The following is a 17,269-nucleotide window of genomic DNA, read 5'->3' as shown; positions in this document are numbered from 1 at the left end:
ATTTTTGAAACATACAAAAACAAGAAATTAAATTCCTGAGTCAGTCCTGGCAAATAAGCCTATATAAAAGGATCTAACAAACACTGATCTTCTTGAGTGGTGCCTTCAGGAAAGAACACAAAACCCGAACAAGAATTTTAATGCTTGGTAGGCCTGAAAACTAAAGCTTGGAGTGGCAGATACTTTTCTGTTTCAAAGAAGGTGCAATAGCTATAACAAATGGGATTCCAAAGACGAATTAAAACCCGGAAAGTTCATGGCTAAAGGCCTTCAAGGTATTGACAAAATTAGGGTTATGAAGGCAAAAAAAGGAAGCAAAAACCGAGGAACAAACTAAAAAAAGCAGAGTGAAGAGGAGGTTACTTAAGAGGCAAAAAGTAGATAACCATGATGAGAACTACTTACCAGTAGAGTTTTGAGTCATGGTAAGTGAAGTTCTACTTTTAATGTCTTATTTCCATAACCTAATTTTTTAAGACTGAACCAGCAATCCAAAATACCTGAATTTTTAATATATAGCTAATATTCATCTTGTAATAAAAAAACAAGTGTAAAACATTTTTTTTTAATACAAGTTTTTAATATTTTTTCTTGAAACTAGTACATTTATGTGTCATATACTCAACAATAGATGTTGAAATTTCAGGACAATAGGTCAAGTAGTTTTGGTACCTAACTATCTCGTTAATTCCCCATCTAAAAAGCGTTGAGCTGTAAAAATGCATCTCTCACCTTAAGATGTCTTGTTTTTAGTTCCCAAAAACTATACTAGAGCTGTTTAATTCTCCTACTTCTAGTCCATTCTACGACATATAACACAAACTGTTGGGTAAAGTAGCCATACATTTTACATTGATAATTTAAAAATTTTCTATTTTAGTTTGAGTTGAAAATAAACGTTACCTCATAAGACATCATGTGAGAAATATCCTGCGTTTTCTAGTTCAAGTAGTTTCATCGTCTGTCAGAATGCAGAATAACTGGCAAGTTGCAGAAAATGGCTTCTAGCTATCTAGTGACTCTGTCGAGACACTTCACTCAACTAGCTATATTTTACCAACTATGGGCAATAGCTGAATGGCCCCCGTGGCATCCAGTGTTAAAATAATAACATTGCGTTAATAATAAAATCTAACAGGATAACTTCAGAGACTAGGGTTGAAAAAGAAATATACAACACAAATGCTTACAAGGGAAAAGGTTAAATAAAAACACAGCTGGTTTTAAGTTTTCTTCTTCACACAGCCTCAGCCCACAAATCCCTGATACAGAAATCAACTATCGATTGGTCTTTCTTAATATATTCATATAAAAATCATGCTCGAAATGCAACGGGGACACAACAGTGTAGATAAATACTCCATAAACGATAAATAAAACATTCGTATAAACATTAGCTTTAAGCAAACGTTAATAATTAATCATCAGTCTCGGTAATAAAACCACAAAAAAAAATAAAAATAAAACTAATCTCTAACCAGTCCAAAATTCGGAACAGGTCTAGAAAACAAATAAATTATAAAAACATTATGTTAATGGAAGATTTACGAATTTATAACAATAATTACATGCATAATGATTGATGTCTGATTATGTTTTAAATGCCTGAGATCTTCATTTCTCCTAACATTATAACAGATAGTTATTATGTCACTGTTCAACCCAAAGTACTGTACTGCATTTTGTGAGTCAATTCTTGAGGAATTAGTGTAGGTTAGCGTCCGAGGCCAAATTCCTTATCATCATCTTCAGTGATATCCCCATATTGCCAAACCCCCAGGTGCCCCTTCTTGGCTTCATCCTGAGCACTGGTGTACTGTTGGATCTGTATAAACAAATTAAGTTTACAACTTTTCTATCACATTTAAAAACATAACGTATCAGATAAATCTTACATGAAAATTCAACGAAACAGTGAAAAACCTCTTAACTGACTAACTGCTCCTACTTTAAGTTCAATTTAATGTTTTTTTAACTACTACAAATCCACAGTAGTCCTGTTTAATTGCTACTGCTCACTGACAGTAAACTAAGAAACTATCACAAAAGTACACGATCAAGTTTTACCTGGACATCAGAAACAGAATGTTAATTATGTTCTAGTTTTTCAATTATGTTTTTGAAGATGCTACTGTAATTTTTTATTTTCGATTTTGATCGTAGTATTGTCATGCATATACAGTAAGTCACAATATTGTCTTTATGTATAATGTAACATTTTTCAAATTTGTAAAAATATCATGATAATTTAGTGGAACTAAACCGTCACAAAATTATTTGCAATTTAAAATAAATTTTAATAATAACTTTGGCATTTTAAACATTAATCTTTGGCTTTTAAATTCAAATACATCTTTTCTTTTAAATTCAAATAAAAATAAGTACCAGTTTCTGTATTCTCTTGTCTCGTTTGTTTCCATCAACGAGAAGAAGACCCTCTTTGATGAGCCCCTCTATGATATCTGTATTGGTGGCCTCGTCAGTGAGGGTTACATATGGAAGCGATGCGATTCGGTACTCTACATTCAGTAACACTGCCCGGTTCATTGTGTCAGATTTCACAGCTTCAACTGCATCCTTGATGTAGTCAGGCTGTAGACAAAATTAAATTATTAAGCGAGATGAAAAAAATCAAAATAAAATACAGTACCATGATGTTTTTTTATACAGAATCTATGTGTTTAGCAATGAAATAAAACAACCAACATGCATCAGACCAAGGTGTCGAGTTTCGTGCTGTACAAAAATATTTATTGATTTGTTTCTGAAAAATATTTATTCATTGGTGACTAATTGAAAGGGATTCCTCCTCTTTATTTACAGAGATATCCTTCTCATATTTTCAATCCACTGACTAAGAAAGGTTAAAAAATTAATCTCCAACTAAATCATCCTGTGTAACTATGCAAATTCATTTTAATCTGTAATACAATTAAGTCTGGAACCCCCTTTTTAATTTTTGAACCACAATAGAAAGAAATACCAAAGTTCAAACGTGCTTACTGGTGATAGTAACGCACACATCTGCCCAATTACCGACCAGATATTCCCTTTGGGGGACGGTCCACAAGGTGTCAGACAAAATTCTTAAATAGCAGCATAGGTCAAGTTTGGTATCAAATTAAAGGTCTCACTTAGCAGAGTACAATGCCGCAAACCGGACTTCAAAAGGTGGATTCATTCAGTAGTTATAGCTATTTGAATTTTATAACAATTTAACAATGTAAATTATTAAGTATTACAAGTAAACACCAATTTTTAAGTACCTGTGATCAAAGTAAGTGTTCAAAATGTTCCCCTCCCATCGTCTGGCAATGTCCTAGGCGGTTTTAAAACCATCCACTGCATTTTGAAGGTAGTCACGAGGAATATCTTGAGCTTCTTGGACTATGAGATTTCTTAGGTGCGCCAAATCTCGAGGCTTAGTACGATAAACTTTATCTTTGAGGTATCCCCAAAGAAAAAAATCCAGCTGAGATAAAGCAGGGGAACGAGCAGGCCACTCTACTGCACCACGACTTCCAATCCATCTGTGATGGAATATTGTATCCAAGTATTCTCTAACAAGGAGAGCAAAGTGTGGTGGCGCGCCATCTTGTTGGAAATAAATTCTTTGAAATTGTCGACCAAGAGCAGCTTGTAGTGCAGGAATTATCTCATTTTGGAGCATTGCTAGATACGAGTCACCATTTAAATTACCATTGATAAATAATGGGCCCATAATTTGATTTCCTATAATACCTGCCCAAACGTTAAGTTTCTGTGGATGCTGTGTATGACTCAATCTGCCACTTTCACATTCTAACAGTAATTGTGTTATTGGTAATAATTATTGATTCCTGGCTTTGATTACTACATTGTTAGATGATGGGAGGGGAACATTTTGAACACTTACTTTGATCACAGGTACTTAAAAATTGCTGTTTACTTGTAATACTTAATAATTTACATTGTTAAATTGTTATAAAATTCAAATAGCTATAACTACTGAATGAATCCACCTTTTGAAGTCCGGTTTGTGGCATTGTACTCTGCTAAGTGAGACCTTTAATTTGATACCAAACTTGACCTATGCTGCTATTTAAGAATTTTGTCTCACTCCTTGTGGACCGTCCCCCAAAGGGAATATCTGGTCGGTAATTGGGCAGATGTGTGCGTTACTATCACCAGTAAGCACGTTTGAACTTTGGTATTTCTTTCTATTGTGGTTCAAAAATTAAAAAGGGGGGTTCCAGACTTAATTGTCACCCTGTATATTTTTCAATTTTAAAGGTAAATAAAGTATAGGTTTGTATTTAGAATGAAAATGCTCTGAAGTTAACAAGGTATAACTACAAAATTTCCTATCTCATGTTGGTTGCTTACTATTTAGGTTAACAAAGCAGATGGTCCAAAATTGATGTCAGGTCGAAATTTATGTTTATTGCTACGATTAAAATCAATAATAAAAAAAAAAATATTTCTCAATTAATAAGAGGAAGATTTGCCTTATTTTGGAAAGCTGTACTTCGTAAAAGATGAATTTCTTGATATGTTTTTATGTGTAACAAAAAGTCTTAAATTGAACTCAAATTCCCTGACGTCAATTTTGGAATATCCTCTTAACGATACCAACCAAGGAAGTACATTATACCTAGTTTGATTAGAGAGCATCTGGCTTCAGCACCAGAGAGAACTGAGAGCAAGCATCGTCTTTCAACTGGTAAATACAATCATAGACTTATACACAAGTTGTTTAGGAAATGTTCAACTGTAGTTCTTTCATTTGCTAGATTTCAGTGCTATTAATAACCCTTCATAAAGATTAGTTTGAGTTAAAATTAGATTGTACTGAGACTACAAAGGCACCATATTTTGCCTTTGATACAATATCTATTACAGATGTTGTATCAATATGATGTTAGATCAGGGGTTATATAAAAAAACCACTTAAAGTAACAAAAGTAACTCCAGTCTACAAAAAGGTGAAAAGTTAAATCCATTCAGCTACAGACCTATATCCTTAGTTCCTATTTTCAGTAAGATTTTTGAATTGTGTATTAAACATCAGCTTAATGTTTTTTTTTTACTCAAAGCCTATTATGTGATGAGCAGTTTGGATTTATGTCAGGCAGAAACACTGTCAAGGCTGTAGAGAGGATAGTTGATGGTAAAGAATATCATCATTGTATTTATAAATAATAAAAAAAAAACTTACATCCTGAGGTAGTTTCACACAGGCCAGAGCGTACTCGTGTGCATAATACTTGTCGACTGCAAAGCTAGACGGCAGCTGCCCGCATGAAGTGAACGGGACCTCGTCTCTGTTACCGTAGTCCACGTACAGCACTTGAGCCTTGCCCCCACTCACTTTCTCCACCTTGGCACGGTACCATAAGTTGTCTTCCACGAATTTGGCTGCGCATAAATCTCCTGAAATAATCAGTTAGTAAATAACTATTTAAATTCACCATCAATTTCAAGGAACCATAACGCCAAAAGAATCTAAAAAAATCTAGATGCTCCACTGAAATAAAGCTACAATGTAATCATGTTAATATTGTTGAAAATGAGTTTTTACCCTTTTTGGGGGTGTATGCTCCTGGAAGTGGTGGATTGGCTGCTAGCTCTTGCCTGAGTTTTCCCAACATGTTCTCCAACTTTGCCCCTTGCTCTTCTAGTTGCACAAACACGTGAAGGTCAGGTGTTGTTTCGATGACAAAAACTTTCTGTGGATCCACTTTTCTCTCCGTCACTTGTTCTTCTTCATGTTTTTCCTTTTCTTCATCAGGATTGAACATTTTCCACATCTACAAACAATAATAATGTCAACAACAATAAACACTGCAATAAATAAAATGAAAGTACTTAGTAAGGATTTTAGGGTGTGAGATTTGTATGTAAAATTAATAAAAAATACATTGGTAGTCACTAAAAATAAAATTAAACCACTCCCAGAAGTCACAAGGACTACAACTGAATTAATCAAATCAGAGTTTCCTGCCAAAACCAAACAAATTGAAGTAACTATCAACATTTCATAATAGCAAGACAATAAAAATCTACTCACAGAAACAAAATATTTACAAAAAATTAAATATAATTATGGAAATTTAAAGATTTTAAATCATTGTTCAATTCCTCAAGCCACTTTATAAAGTAATTATAATGCTTTTCAACAAAAGCAATGGTAGCCTTCGATAGTGGATAAATCGATTAATATGAAGTTCGGTACTTTTCAATCTTAGATACAAGTCGGGGAGACGAAGAATGTTGTATTTAATTTTCATCCTTGTCCTTACTTTGTTGCTGTTTATGTTTGTTATTGCGAGTATGTAAAAGTGGCCTGCTAATAGAGGTTGCCAATTGTTGCCAGTCCTTGGGTTAAAAATAAACTCTTACCCTCAGTTTTGAGGATTTGGCAGCCTCTTCTGCCATCACGAGTTGTCTGTAGTACTCTGAGCTCTCTGCAGAGCTATGTACTTCAGCGAGTCCTTCCTGGACCAGGGCTACAGAGAGGTTGGTGTTCTCCACCCACAGCCAGCCGATGAAATTACCAGCCTTGTCTGTGCTCTCAACAGTTATCTCCACCTGACAGAGAAACATTCAACCTTATTTAACATTTTACTAAGTCAGACACATTGAAGAACAATTTACGTAACTCAGTATAAGACCGTTTATGTAAAAAAAATAGTCTTGTCACTTTTTAAAAATTAACTGTAACAACGAATATAAATAATGGATACATTAGATTAATTTTATTTAAAATTATTCAATAAAAAGTTCAATCTATGCAGTAGAAACTTATTTAAAAGTTCCAAGACATCAACGAAAACCACTGATAAAATCTGCATCCTGACTATCACATCAATTAAATAAAATAAACATTAATAAGACCAGTAAAATTAAATTCTAAGTGTTGTTATTAACCACTAGCATAAATCCTTATGTATTAGGTCAACCAGATATACCTGTTTGGCATTTTAAATTTTCAACATAAAGTAAATATATTTAATGTTAAGCCAAAAATTCAGTATCTAATCATTGAAAATAATCTAGAATAAAGATTGTATTTTTTTTAAAAGCCAAGTTCGGATTGTAAATATTCATCTGGTACAAATGTCTAACAAGACTTTAAATCAAACAAGTAAATTCAAATCATGGAAGAAGAGGCAATACAATAGAACAAAGAAAGCGGTATGCAATCAGCAATGAACAGTAATAAATAATATCTATTTTGTTCACAAGAAATGCTGTCTGTATTTATAGCATTAAAAAGTCGACCTGAAATTTTGATAGCATTTAATTGACAATTATTGTCTCACCTCTCGCTGCAGACACCTCTCTTTTGTGAAAGCCAAGGCTTCCTCGCCAAATGGGTCTCCTTCCACAATCTTTCCTCCAGGGGCAGGTCTTGAGGCTTTTTGGCAGTTAATCCCTTACAAATAAACACTCCATAAGTATTCCAATATCACACTCACAAACACACACACACAAAACCAACATAATAAAATATTTATACATGTTTTAGGAGCTAACAATCAGATTGAACCTTCTGGATAGTTAACATTCTTATGAAACGTTTTCCACCTAATGTAAAAGACAAGCAACACTAACTCTTTACCTTGTTTAATTTGCAGAATGCATTTTCCAATGCTTGACTTTTTGAAGTAATTTTCCATTAATAAAAAGACTACCCACAGTTTGATTGTAGCATATTGTAAAATAAAAAATATTATGGTACGAAGTACAAAGTGGCTGACTTAGTATGAACGACCATGAGCCTAACAATCGTAACATGCTGCAATAAAGAGAAACTATAATTACTGCTCTTTGAAACTCACAAAAATAATTTCTATTTATTTAAAATGAAGTACATTTTATAAATATTGTTCATAAAAAATATTTCAATAAAATAGATGTGGTAATTGGTAAAAACAAACTTCTACTATATTACTAACGTTACTGATAAATTTAAAAGTATCTGATTTATTTCAATATTTATAAACAAATTACTAAATATTATTTAAACAAAAAAATAAGAAACTGGACACGTGAAAGCAATTTACTATTTTATGCAAACACTGTAATATTTCTGCCCCTATTTTGTTTTGAACATTAATCAAAAAATAATATTACCTCTTCCAATGATGCAAGTGGTATGTTCAATAAGGTAGAATAATTTTAAAACGCCTGTTATGGTTGTATACGTTTTGGAATACACAGTTTAATGTGCAGTCCACAAAGGTCCAACTAAAAAATTCTATGGACATTCCTTCTGTGTTGTGTTAAGTCAATACCTCTGATTTTGGACAAGACTGTACCTGGTGTCTTCCACGCCAACTAACCTATAAGAACCCAATCCGACCGGCCCTTCCTTGTTCTTGAGTGGATCCTCCTAGAAGACTGCACAAACTGACATTTCCTATCGAGCTGCGACTGACTATGTTGCAGACCTACGGATTTTCCTCGCATAACAATAACACGAATTTCATAAAAATTTAATCCTGCCTAATATTATAAATGCAAAAGTAAGTTTGTTTTTATTTCTTATGCTTTCATGCGTAAGCTATTCAACCGATTGTATGGAAATTTTACACAAATATTCTTAGAATATTAACATATAGGCCTATTCTTATTTCAAAAATCCTCCGGACTTCGCTCCGCTGGTCCCTACAGTAGCAAAAAATCCCATCATAGTCTCTAAAGTTGTATTACAATAAGCAAATACTATTAACTGAAAGATCCTGTAAAATGTAATCAACTGTGTTAAACACTGTTTTATGACAGCACAACCATATGTTTAAACAATTTTACCACTGTTTTCAATTTGTTTACATTATTTATAGTTGTGAAAACATAGAGTAAGCTTGATTACAACACTTATTTCAACTTTTTCTGCAACCGCTGTTGAGCACAGAGTAAGAAAATATCCAGATAAGAAAATTAAGTTAATAGTAAAGTTGGAATTTTAACTGTACAATTTCAGAAAATAGTAAGACCATGGCTACAAAATGCACACTTTTTACCAGATTTTCTTGATTGTGGAAACAAAGCTAATTCATCATTGGTACCAAAAATATAATTTAATCAAACTAGAAGTGCTCGTACATGTGCAAAGCTTACAAAATTGTGTGCCAAGTTGCAGTAACTACTAGTTCTTTCATAATTTTGGTATTCTTTATTAAAATTTTATAGGAAGTGGTATAGCTTTATGACTTAAAACATTAAAAATCTTAATTTGCTACTTAGTATTTACCTGCAAGGAGAAATGTTACTAAACAGCTTTCTTTTGGAATGAACACTCGCAATCTCGAGCCACTCGCTACAAACTCCACTAACGCCTCGATACGGTTCCCTCGCTTCAAGTGTGGAAGTAACTGTTTGGCTTTCTGTGCATCCTACAAACATACACTTCCGTCAATGTGGTGCGTTATTGAGAATCTTGGATACTTCGATACTGCTTAGAATTGAAGTATCAAAAGTCAGAATCAACTCATTCCTAATAAATATATGTATCTAATTTTTGAATGTTTAATTCACACGAGATAGAAACTCTGCTGACAAATGTACTTTAAAAATTACAAAAAATTTATAAATTGGCAATACTCCAAGAAAGGATTAACATTCAAAGTAAAATTGTTACCCCTGAGTAATCATTTATCCTGTGGCTCGGTGTATCCTTCTTCGCATGCAGACCTTTACCACTTTTCTGGGCTTTCATCTCCGCAGCCAACAAAGCATCGTAGTGGGAGGATCGTTGGTCATCGTCTTGTCTGTATTTGACCACAGTTGCCAAGCCCTTTGATACCATTGCCTCGGCTACATTTCTGAAATTATTTGGTTCCTTTACAAGTCAGAACATCACCACTTACTCACTAAAATAAACATTTAGACATTTTCTGGTCGCATTCAGAAAACATATCCCATTTTGATATGCAGAGCTTAGGCAAATCCAGAGACAACACAAATGTCTGTTACAATTTGTGACAGTTTGTAATCTCTTATTTAAAATATTTATTTTAAATACACCATACCATAATATACAGAATGAGACAGCCCGCCATGTTTTACAATGCATATGGCATGAAAGCATACATGTTATACCACAAAGAATATAAATTATTGTAAATTGTAATTTAAAATTTTTTTTTAATTGCATAGTGTAGTTATTTAAGTATTATTGGTAAAAAAAAACATACATAGTGATTTTACTGATTATTTACATACTGTACTCAATTTCAAATGATTATCAATATCCATACAGCAATTCAGTTACTGTTCAAATCAACGTTTGTCGGCTTAAGATAAAAATGTTTACTGGTAGGTTATCAAATCATTTTATGAAAAGTTTGTTTTGATAAAATTTTAACTCTTTTTTACTTCTTCCTAGAGACAAAAATATTAAACATTGTACACTTTAGTATATTATATTAAATAATAAACATATGATTTGTCTTAAGAAGCAATAACCATTTATATTTATAGTTTCCCATGTAAATTCTACCAGCAAAGAAAAAAGCAGCCAATTAAACCAAAAAAAATTACTAAAGTAAAATAAAATAAAGAACGTTGTATTGTGGAACAGGAATATAAAACTAAGTCAGTCCTTCACACAATGTCATTTAGTAATACCAATAAAACCAGGGATTTTCAGTTTAACATTACTTAACACGTTGTAGTATTTTAGTAAGTTATTGATAAACAGGAAGAAGATTATTAAATACAATAATTCTGCTCTGGTAAAGTGTTGAGTGGCTTCCTTGTGCCAATGAAGTGACATCAAATAATACTGCACTGACTTTAATACTTTTACACAATGGCTTGAAACACCTGTAGTGACTTATTATTAAACTAAAACATAACAAGAACGAAATCAGCAAGTATCATCGACTCTCCTCTCATTGACATAAAGTCGACACATGATGGCAATGACTGGGGAATGGGCTATAATACAATGATTAGGGAAGTGGAATATATCAGAAATCGAACAACTCATGCGGTTGCATCTATCAATGCACAATAACTACAGATCAACGGGGGTCATAGTGTGTTTAGGCCCGGTAATAAAATTTAAAATAGATGACCCTGAGATTTATAATAAATTTTTAAACCATTCTCTCAAAAATTGAAGTCTTTTTAAGGACACCTGATAATTCAAGCATCATTTCTTATTTATAAGAATTGTGTACACACTGTTCTATTTGGTATATAGATTTATTGCCTCATTAATGAAAGTATTGGTTTACTTGCAGTGATGTAATTTTACATTATTCTTCCTTATTTTAACCATAATTTTGAGTGTAACTATGGACATCTCCTCCTCCATTACCATGGTTTTTCTTCTTCTAAGGGGCGGTCTATTGCCATGTCTCAAGGGCCTTTTGCGCACCCCAGAAGCACACCATGATGCCGACCAGTCTACGGTTTCAACAGTTCTACAAGCTGCCGAAAACAATCTATCAGGTCCTGCTGGGGAAATCCACCACCCTTGTCCAGACTACCTAGGATGGTGTACCCTTGCTAATGCAGGACAGTGTAAGAGTAGGTGTTCAGCAGTTTCTTCCTGTTCATCACACTTTCTACAGAGCGGATCCTCCCGGAGAATACTGACTTTGTGAAGATGCTTCCTCAAGTGACAATGTCCCGTAATTAGACCAATAACCCAAGAACACACCAATCTACTTAAGGAGAGAATTGACTACTCTTCTAAAGGATGATGAAACAAGTTGAATCCGAGGGAGAGGAGATTTGAGATCGTAGCTAAATGCAGCTGTACTCACACTCCAGCAATGGTGATGGTACAACACGTCTTCTCTGGGAAATTGTCTCTAGCAGGTTGTTTGTAATCAACGATGACGTTAACTTTCTTTCCGATCAGCTTTTTGCGGAGAAACTCTCTCGCTTCGTACATCCATGGAATATCATAGAGTGGCCTGAAGTTTTTCGGTCTCGGAGCTAAAGGCTGTGGGGTTCCATCTGCAGCTGGAGCTGGATTACTGTGAACAAATGTATAATTACCAATAAAATTATACTACATTACACTATGAATAATATAGGTAGTATTACAGATCAAGGATGTATTAAATTGGTTACATATCTGAAATTATTAGATTTTAATTTAGTGAAAGCAAAGTGAAAAAAATAATCTTGTACATAACAAGCAAACTGAGCATATCATCAAACTGATTTGGTGTGATAATAAAAACACTGGAGCCACATTGAATTTATTGAACTAAAAATGAATTATTTAACTTACACAATAAAAAATTACATTGGTGCAATATAAAGATTTTACATACTTTTTGTTATTTGTAAATTTCTAATGGATATGCCATTCACAAAATGTTTACTTATAAAAAAATAATTCAATATCTCGCATAATTATTTATCCAGCAGCACAAAATACCACTGTTTTTATAAATTCAGATGAAATAACCGTTAATCTAATAATCATATTATATTTATCTAAATTTACTACCTTTGTTTTGCTACGGAGTTAAATAAAAGAATCTTACACCTGGGGATAGGGAAATATAAAAATCAGAAACAGATTACATTTTATATTTTGGTCCAGGTAGTAAAGTTTTTTCAAATGCAGATTATTAATAAAACACCTCTAAACTGACTACTTATTTTCTTAACATGAACATTGAAGTCCTTTATGAAACATCAATTCATCCGAGTCCATTAAAATCCATACAAAGTTATATAAAAGTATTCAAGCCTTATTAAACTTTTTTAGTGTTTTCAAATTAGTATAAAATTATAATGACATTAAAAGAATCTATGGTCTCGTTTAGAGTAAAATTAGTTGTTTCTGAGAATACAAATTGTAAACTTATTATGGTTTGTTACATGTATTATGCACAATTCTGACATTATTATTCACACTGGCTAAAGTATGTATGTAGATAAAAACCTATATTTCATTTGCTTTGTTTATAACTTTGTGTAGCAAATTTACAAGATACTGAAAACAACCAAATATTTATTATTTGAGCACAACAGTACAAATTTTATTTAGAGAATTTTAAAATTTTTATGAATGAGAAAATAAATGTTGTTATGAATTAAATTGCTTTTAGTAAGAGTAAACATTTTAAAACACTGTTTAAAATAAACAACCTTTGTTTTATAGTCAGTAAAATATTATATGAAAATATAATTTTCACTTTTCTGATATCAAGATGACCTAGACACTTACTTAAAAGTTAGGTTCAATCAAACATATGCCATAAACAGATTAGTGTGGTTCCACATTTAATGAGGTAATATTAACAAAAATTAGACCTGACCTCTCCATAAATGACCTTGAAATTGCATACTCAATCAAGAGCACAACATCGGTGCATCCATAATTTATTGTACTCAACACTGCATGCATTTAATGGGCCTCAGATTACAGATTCTTCTTGGCCCTAAACTAACACTAGGATACTCCTCTAATCTGTACATGATGTTTACTTACTTGGCATCTCTGGGTGGCCTAATACTGGCTAGGAATACTTTCTTTATTTGGCCACTTGGAAGTTTAATCATGAGCGCATCACCATTGACAATTTCCATTACTGTCCCAGTAAACTCCTTTTCCTTCCCTGAAATCTGTACAAAAATACAATACAACCTTGTTAAGTAACTTAACTCTCTACTCCAGTAATTATTTTGTACTGGCAGCTCACTTTTAGCAATTAATTGGCTGTGCATTTTGTACATCCGTCATTGCAAATTCAAGCAACATAAAATTTGTCAATACATTTTTTATAGTATTTTGTTGAATACTTATGTTTGTATAACAAATTATTTTTCTGTGGATCACGGTGCAATTTCGTTACACAGATTTTTCAGCTGTATAGTATACAGCTATATAGATATATATTCATATATATATATATATATATACAGGGTGTCCAAAAAAGTCCCGGGTCGGTTAAATATTTTTCAAAATATTTAAAATAGATCTACAAAAATCTTACACAAAGTTACTGGACATAAAAAATCTATTTTATCACGTATTCAGTGATCCACTACTTCCTCAGGGGGGCGGCCGCTAGGAGTCAGAAAAAAATCTTAAATGTAAGCATAGGTTGATATGCATATCAAATTAAAGGTCTATCTTAGTAGAGTACAGAGCCGCAAACCCGACCTCAATCGGATAACCGAGTCAAAAATGACAGCCGTTCAAAGATGGCTTGAGTTTGCAACTTAGATTAATGTAAAAAAATAAACTGATGAGCTTTTTGATTTTAACTTAACTAACCCAAAACTGTTTACAATTAATAGAATAATAAGTTTAGTTATTTCTGAGAGGAATCGGAGTTTTGGGTTAGTTAAGTTAAAATCAAAAAGCTCATCAGTTTATTTTTTACTTCAACCTATGTTGCAAACTCTAGCCATCTTTGAACGGCTGCCATTTTTGACTCGGTTATCCGTTTGACTTCGGGTTTACGGCTCTGTAGTCTACTAATAAATACCTTTAATTCGATATGCATATCAACCTATGCTTACATTTAAGATTTTCTTCTGACTCCTAGCGGGCCGCCCCCCTAAGGAAGTAGCGGATCACTGAATACGTGATAAAATAGATTTTTATGCCCAGTAACTTTGTGTATGGTTTTGTAGCTCTATTTTATATATTTTTAAAAATATTTAACCGACCCGGGACTTTTTGGACCCAAACTCTTGCCACCTTTGAACGGCTGCCATTTTTGACTCGGTTATCCGTTTGACTTCGGGTTTACGGCTCTGTAGTCTACTAATAAAGACCTTTAATTTGATATGCATATCAACCTATGCTTACATTTAAGATTTTCTTCTGACTCCTAGCGGGCCGCCCCCCTAAGGAAGTAGCGGATCACTGAATACGTGATAAAATAGATTTTTATGCCCAGTAACTTTGTGTATGGTTTTGTAGCTCTATTTTATATATTTTTAAAAATATTTAACCGACCCGGGACTTTTTGGACCCAAACTCTTGCCACCTTTGAACGGCTGCCATTTTTGACTCGGTTATCCGTTTTGACTTCGGGTTTACGGCTCTGTAGTCTACTAATAAAGACCTTTAATTTGATATGCATATCAACCTATGCTTACATTTAAGATTTTCTTCTGACTCCTAGCGGGCCGCCCCCCTAAGGAAGTAGCGGATCACTGAATACGTGATAAAATAGATTTTTATGTCCAGTAACTTTGTGTAAGGTTTTGTAGCTCTATTTTAAATATTTTGAAAAATATTTAACCGACCCGGGACTTTTTGGACACCCTGTATATATATATATATATAAAATGAACACTGTAAATGAGAATGTTACAATGCCAACTCTCTTCATACCTGACTATGTAAATTTAAAGTTAATATAACTTTACTGTCGAATAGGTTACTTTAAAATACATAGTAATTGAATTTTGATGACACTGTCACACCCTACTAAGATGTTTTCTAACGCAGTTTACACAAGATTACGCTTTCTAAGATTACTACATTAGATACTGTGTAATTGGCAATCAAATTGTTAATATGAGTGTAGGTTTAGACAAACTTGAACTAACAACAGAAATCTTTGTACCGAAATGAGGAAAGTTTAAGAAAAAGATTTCAATATTGTGCGCAAAATGGCCGAAGATCTAGCATGCAATTTGTACGCTGATATTATGATTAAATAGCTATATATACACTTAGAGATGAAAATTTTAAGAGCAATCTAAAGGATTATTAACTTTATTAATTGCAGGATGTTTTTACACATATTTTGACACGGAATTGATGTCCCCCCCACGAGAGATGTATTAAAAATTTACAGCGATTGTACTTACTTGTGGTGTACTTGATTGATAATCTTTCCATAATCTGAGTTTCTTTTCTTTTGCCCATTTCTCTGCTGCTCTCAACTTCTCCGCACTGCTACTCTTCATGAATGCGATGGACCAGTCAACACAACGCGCAAACCCTTCTCTCAGCAACAACTCCGCAATGTTCCCTTTCTGTGAAAATTACATTATTTTTTAAATACTGAAATCAGAGGGTCTTAAACTAAACTTAATCTGCCAAATAATAAAATACGAGTAAAATAATAATTTTACATTCTAACATTCAAAGTTCTTATCTCATCTGAAGCAGAGAATCTTAATTAAACTCTGTAAAAACTATTAACCCTTTGAGTACTGGAGCGTCGCTATTTGTGATCCTGCATTATATGCAAGAAATGCCAGAATCGCTATTTTGTGACTTCTGCAGTAATGCTTATATTTTATATAGTATCTATCTAAATTGGCTCAATGACTATGACTATACATACGCATTCCAAAGGCTTCAACACAACTTTTGGTGAAGGTTTTGTTGCATTCTGGTTAGATTCTGATTTTTACAGCGGTTGTAAAGAGCTACCGCGCGTCAGTCGAGTTTAGAATCGACAGCTACATGGACGAGCCGTCACATGTTTTGTTTGCGCTGGTGTTTATTTCACAAATTATTATAAATATTGAAAGTTTTTAAGTGTAAATGGGTTTGTAGTGTTAGTATATTCATATTATTTTGTTTGTGTATGTTGTTCTAGTCTTTGTGTAAGTAGAACAATGACTTGACCGTGAGTTACGGTGATCGTAAGCAGCTAGGACTTTACTAAATACATTTGTATAGTTTTATGTTTTTTTGTGAATATAATAAAATATTCAATAAAACATATAATAAAATTTTTGTGTTTGTTCAGTAATATTTATAAACAATGAGTCATAAAAACATTGCTGACAATGAAGACCTAGTATTGCAGGCATTAATTTAGCATTAGCAGTGTAGACAATACAAAGAGTGTTAGGTTAGGTTAGAAAATTTCTAGTTTTGTAGCGTTTCACATTTTCATATTTATTTTCCAAACTTTATTTATAAGTATAAAAAAGTTTTTATAATATGTCTTTTTGTAAAGAATTTAATAGAGTATAAGAATAACTGAAAGTGAAAAAAAAAATAAATATTTCAATAACACTAAGTTGTGTTAAAATAAAAACCATAATGTTTTTGCTCATAAAGTTTTTGTTTATTGGTATAAAAACATAAAATAAGTAATCAATGTATTATATTTATAAAGAAAATATATTTACCTAAAAAAAAAAAATAAATCCCAGGACACTATACCAATAATTTGTTTTATGAATTTTAACCAGACCCTTGCAAAATCAGGCATTTTCGCTCGGCATTTTATGCATAATATATAACAAAACGCTGTGGCACTCAAAGGGTTAAGGTTAAGAGAAAACATTATGTTTAATGTGGCTTGTGGCCTATACCCACATACAA

The 17,269-nt window shown here is 32.9% G+C and overlaps 1 protein-coding gene across 1 annotated transcript in view; it reads right to left on the bottom strand.

The window, feature by feature from the left end:
* Window positions 1-1,218: 1,218 nt before the first annotated feature.
* Window positions 1,219-17,269, bottom strand: part of LOC124357558 (staphylococcal nuclease domain-containing protein 1) — a 30,515-nt gene continuing 14,464 nt past the window's right edge. The window contains exons 7-17 of the mRNA XM_046809475.1: window positions 15,793-15,960; window positions 13,451-13,584; window positions 11,763-11,978; window positions 9,626-9,809; window positions 9,239-9,380; window positions 7,305-7,417; window positions 6,382-6,570; window positions 5,561-5,789; window positions 5,198-5,412; window positions 2,386-2,592; window positions 1,219-1,825 (exon numbers count right to left, since the gene is read on the bottom strand). Coding sequence (XP_046665431.1) covers window positions 1,715-1,825; window positions 2,386-2,592; window positions 5,198-5,412; window positions 5,561-5,789; window positions 6,382-6,570; window positions 7,305-7,417; window positions 9,239-9,380; window positions 9,626-9,809; window positions 11,763-11,978; window positions 13,451-13,584; window positions 15,793-15,960 — 1,908 coding nt within the window. The 3' untranslated portion in view covers window positions 1,219-1,714. The remainder of the gene's footprint in view (window positions 1,826-2,385; window positions 2,593-5,197; window positions 5,413-5,560; window positions 5,790-6,381; window positions 6,571-7,304; window positions 7,418-9,238; window positions 9,381-9,625; window positions 9,810-11,762; window positions 11,979-13,450; window positions 13,585-15,792; window positions 15,961-17,269) is intronic.

Source organism: Homalodisca vitripennis, chromosome 1 (genome assembly GCF_021130785.1).
Source record: "Homalodisca vitripennis isolate AUS2020 chromosome 1, UT_GWSS_2.1, whole genome shotgun sequence".
Classification (NCBI taxonomy): Eukaryota; Metazoa; Arthropoda; class Insecta; order Hemiptera; family Cicadellidae; genus Homalodisca; species Homalodisca vitripennis.
Note: the sequence above shows the minus strand (reverse complement) of the source record. Positions and strands in the feature narration are given on the sequence as shown.